Here is a 4,847-nt window from a genome sequence, read left to right on the forward strand (position 1 = left end):
CCCCACATCTCCCCATACCTGCATATAGGTACAGCCCCACATCTCCCCATATACCTGCATATAGGTACAGCCCCACATCTCTGCCCCCTATACCTGCATATAGGTACAGCCCCACATCTCCCCCTATACCTGCATATAGGTACAGCCCCACATCTCTGCCCCATATACCTGCATATAGGCACAGCCCCACATCTCTGCCCCCTATACCTGCATATAGGTACAGCCCCCCCTGCCCCCTATACCTGCATATAGGTACAGCCCCACATCTCCCCATATACCTGCATATAGGTACAGCCCCCCCTGCCCCCTATACCTGCATATAGGTACAGCCCCACATCCCCTGCCCCATATACCTGCCCCCTATACCTGCATATAGGCACAGCCATGGGGTTTTCGCTCTCCCCCCGGAACAGCCCCAACCGCTGCAGCGCCGCCACCACCGCAGTGCGGGCATCGAACCGACGCATGCCCTGCAGGGAGACGGTGTGACCCATAGAGACACATAGGGACCCATAGAGACCCATAGAGACCCATAGAGACCCATAGAGACCCATAGAGACCCATAGGGACCCATAGAGACCCACAGCAACCCATAGGGACCCATAGCGACCCATAGAGACCCATAGAGACCCATAGAGACACATAGGGACCCATAGGGACCCATAGGGACCCATAGGGACCCATAGCGACCCATAGAGACCCATAGAGACCCATAGGGACCCATAGAGACCCATAGAGACCCATAGCGACCCATAGAGACCCATAGAGACCCATAGAGACCCATAGTGTGACCCATAGCGACCCATAGCGACCCATAGGGACCCACAGCGACCCATAGTGTGACCCATAGCGACCCATAGAGACCCATAGTGTGACCCATAGAGCCCCATAGTGACCCATAGAGCCCCATAGGGTGACCCATAGAGCCCCATAGTGACTCATAGCGACCCATAGTGTGACCCATAGAGCCCCATAGTGACCCACAGCGACCCATAGTGTGACCCATAGTGACCCATAGAGACCCATAGTGTGACCCATAGAGACCCATAGAGACCCACAGTGTGACCCACAGCGACCCATAGAGACCCATGGCGACCCATAGAGACCCATAGAGACCCACAGCGACCCATAGAGACCCATAGAGACCCATAGAGACACATAGGGACCCATAGTGTGACCCACAGCGACCCATAGTGACCCATAGTGACCCATAGAGACCCACAGTGACCCATAGAGTGACCCATAGAGACCCATAGTGTGACCCAGAGACCCATAGAGACCCATAGTGTGACCCATAGAGACCCATAGCGACCCATAGAGACCCATAGTGTGACCCATAGGGACCCATGGTGACCCATAGCAACCCATAGAGACCCATAGGGACCCATAGTGTGACCCATAGAGACCCATAGCGACCCATAGTGTGACCCATAGGGACCCATAGTGACCCACATTGCCCTACATCCCCCCCATAGCGCCCCATAGTGCCCCATATCACCCTATACCCCCCTATATCCCCCTCATACCCCCCCATCCCTCCTATATAACCCCATATCCCCCCATATTCCCCCATAACCCCCTATATAACCCCATATCCCCCCCATATCCCCCCTATTACCCCCCATAACCCCCCATAACCCCTATTCTCCCCCCATTATCCCCCCTATAGCACCCCATATCCCCCCATATCCCCCCATATAACCCCCTATATAACCCCATATCCCCCACATCCCCCATATCCCCCTTAACCCCCCCATATAACCCCCTATATCTACCCATATCCCCCTATATAAAACCCCCATATCCCCCATAACCCCCATACACCCCAATATCCCATATCTCATAACACCATATCCCCCCATATCCCCCCCATATCCCCCCATAGTCACCCCATAACCCCCTATCTCCCCAATCCCCCCCATATCCCCCTATCTCCCCCATATCCCCCCCATCCCACCCTGAATGGCGGTTGGCAACGTTGTCCATGCTTCCCATTGCTGTAATGATGGTGACCATGGGCAGCTGGTGCCGCTGCCCCACATCGAAATCTGTGGGGTCGTGGGCTGGGGTCACCTTCACTGCGCCTGGATTCAGGGGGGATAAAGGGTCAGGGACAACGACAACACGGGACTGGCCCTTTAAGAACCCAGCCCCATTGGGACCCCAGACCCCTTATTGGGACCCCAGACCCCTTTGAGACCCCAAAAACCCCTTTAGATCCAGCCCCCTTAAGACCCCACCCCCCTTATTGGGACCCAGCCCCTTTGAGACCCCAGCCCCATTAAGACCCAAAGACTTGAGACCCCAGCCCCATATGAGACACCCCCCTTCATTGAGACCCAGCCCCCCATTTAAGACCCAGCCCCCTTTAGAACCCACCAGCCCCCTTTGAACCCCAAACCCTTGAGGACACCCACCCCCTCATTTCCAAGCCTGCCCCTTTTGAGACCCGCCCATTTGAGACCCTGCCCCTTGAAGGCCCCACCCCTTTTCCAGCCCCAACTCCATAGGCCCATTAAGCCCCGCCCCCTTAAGGTCCCCACCCCCATTTAGGCCCGCCCACTTTAAAAGCCCCGCCCCCCATTGGGACTCCACCCATTTAAGCCCGCCCCATCTTAAGTCCCCCTCCATTTGTGGACCCCGCCCTCTTAAATCCCTGCCCCCTTTAGGCTCAGCCCTCGTAAGCCCCACCCCATTTAGCCCCGCCCACTTTGAAAAGCCCACCCCTTTTAAAGCCCAGCCCCTTATTTAAGCCCCGCCCTTTGTGTCCCAGGCCCCACCCCTTCCCCAAGCGCCCCCGCTTTGAGGCCTCCGCCCTGCCCCGCCTTTTTTGGCCCCGCCTCCTTCAAGGCCACACCCGCTTAAGCTCCGCCCCTCTTAAAGTCCCATCCCATTTAAGCCCCGCCCCCTTTTGGACCCACTCCTCTAAGACCCTGCCCCCCTTAAGCCCCACCCACTTTCCAGGCCCCGCCCCCTTTTAAGCCCCTCCCCCTTTTAGGCTCCACCCTTATTTGAGGCTCCTCAGGCCACGCCCCCTTTACCCCAGGCCACGCCCCTTTTAGACCCACCCCCTTTGAGTTTCTTAAGCCCCGCCCCTTTCCAGGCACCACCCATTTAAGCCCTGCTTATGTACCCACCTCCATTTAAGCCCCGCCCCCTTTTCCAGGCCCCGCCCCCCTTTGTGGCCACACCCCTTTAAGCCCTGCCTCTATTTAAGCCCTGCCCCCATTCAGGCTCCACCCCTTTAAGCCCCACCTCCTTTCCAGGCCCCGCCCCCCTTTGTGACCCCGCCCCCTTTGTGACCCCGCCTCCTTTCTAAGCCCCGCCCCCTACCGGTCCCGAACTGGGGGTCGACGAAGGGGTCGCCGATGATTGGCAGCTTCTGCCCCGTGAACGGGTGCACCACGCGGCGGCCAATCAGGTGCTGCGGGAGGGGAAACACGTCAGCCATTGGCTGAGCCACAAAGTCCCGCCCACCGATGGGGGTCACTATGGGATCTATGGGGCTCAATGGGTCCCTATGGGAGCTGTGGGTCCCTATGGGATCTGTGGGTCCCTCAATGGGTCCCTATGGGATCTATGGGTCCCTATGGGATCTATGGGGCTCAATGGGTCCCTATGGGATCTGTGGGTCCCTCAATGGGTCACTATGGGATCTATGGGGCTCAATGGGTCCCTATGGGATCTGTGGGTCTCGATCTATGGGTCCCTATGGGATCTATGGGTCTCTATGGGATCTATGGGGCTCAATGGGTCCCTATGGGATCTGTGGGCCCCTATGGGATCTGTGGGTCTCTATGGGTCCCTATGGGATCTGTGGGTCTCAATCTATAGGTCCCTATGGGATCTGTGGGTCCCCATGGGATCTATGGGTCCCTCCATGGGTCCCCGTGGGATCTATGGGTCTTTCTATGGGTCCCCACAGGCTCTATGGGTCAATCTATGGGTCAATCTATGGGTCAATCTATGGGTCCCCCCGGGATCTATGTGTCGATCTATGGGTTGATCTATGAGTCCCTCTATGGGTCCCCACAGGCTCTATGGGTCTATGGGTCGATCTATGGGTTCCCCCGGGATCTATGGGTCGATCTATGGGTCTACGTGTCAATCTATGGGTCAATCTATGGGTCGATCTATGTGTCTATGGGTCAATCTATGGGTCAATCTATGGGTCTATGTGTCGATCTATGGGTCTATGGGTCAATCTATGGGTCGATCTATGGGTCAATCTATGTGTCTATGGGTCAATCTATGGGTCTATGTGTCGATCTATGGGTCGATCTATGGGTCAGTCTATGGGTCAATCTATGGGTCAATCTATGGGTCTATGGGTCGATCTATGGGTCTATGGGTCGATCTATGGGTCTATGGGTCGATCTATGGGTCGATCTATGGGTCTATGGGTCCCTCTATGGGTCTATGGGTCGATCTATGGGTCTATGTGTCGATCTATGGGTCTATGGGTCGATGGGTCGATCTATGGGTCCATGGGTCGATCTATGTGTCGATCTATGGGTCAATCTATGGGTCTATGGGTCGATCTATGGGTCTATGGGTCCCTCTATGGGTCAATCTATGGGTCTATGGGTCGATCTATGGGTCTATGGGTCGATCTATGGGTCAATCTAATGGGTCTATGTCGATCTATGGGTGCTATGGGTCGATCTATGGGTCTATGGCCGATCTATGGGTCTATGGGTCCGCTCTATGGGTTCGATCTTATGGGTCTATGGGTCCGATCTCTGGTCTATGGGTCCCTCTAATGGGTCAATCTATGGTGCTATGGGTCGATCTATGGGTGCTATGGGTCATCTATGGGTCCTATGGGCCGATCTATGGTCTATGGG

At 56.1% G+C, this 4,847-nt stretch overlaps 1 protein-coding gene across 1 annotated transcript in view; it reads right to left on the reverse strand.

Annotated features, from left to right (window-relative positions):
- Positions 1 to 4,847, reverse strand: part of LOC107307119 (valine--tRNA ligase-like) — a 48,850-nt gene that overhangs the window by 18,459 nt on the left and 25,544 nt on the right. The window contains 4 exon segments of the mRNA XM_032441686.1: positions 279 to 470; positions 1,958 to 1,972; positions 1,975 to 2,084; positions 3,334 to 3,424. Coding sequence (XP_032297577.1) covers positions 279 to 470; positions 1,958 to 1,972; positions 1,975 to 2,084; positions 3,334 to 3,424 — 408 coding nt within the window.

Source organism: Coturnix japonica, unplaced genomic scaffold (assembly GCF_001577835.2).
Source record: "Coturnix japonica isolate 7356 unplaced genomic scaffold, Coturnix japonica 2.1 chrUnrandom488, whole genome shotgun sequence".
Taxonomy (NCBI): Eukaryota; Metazoa; Chordata; class Aves; order Galliformes; family Phasianidae; genus Coturnix; species Coturnix japonica.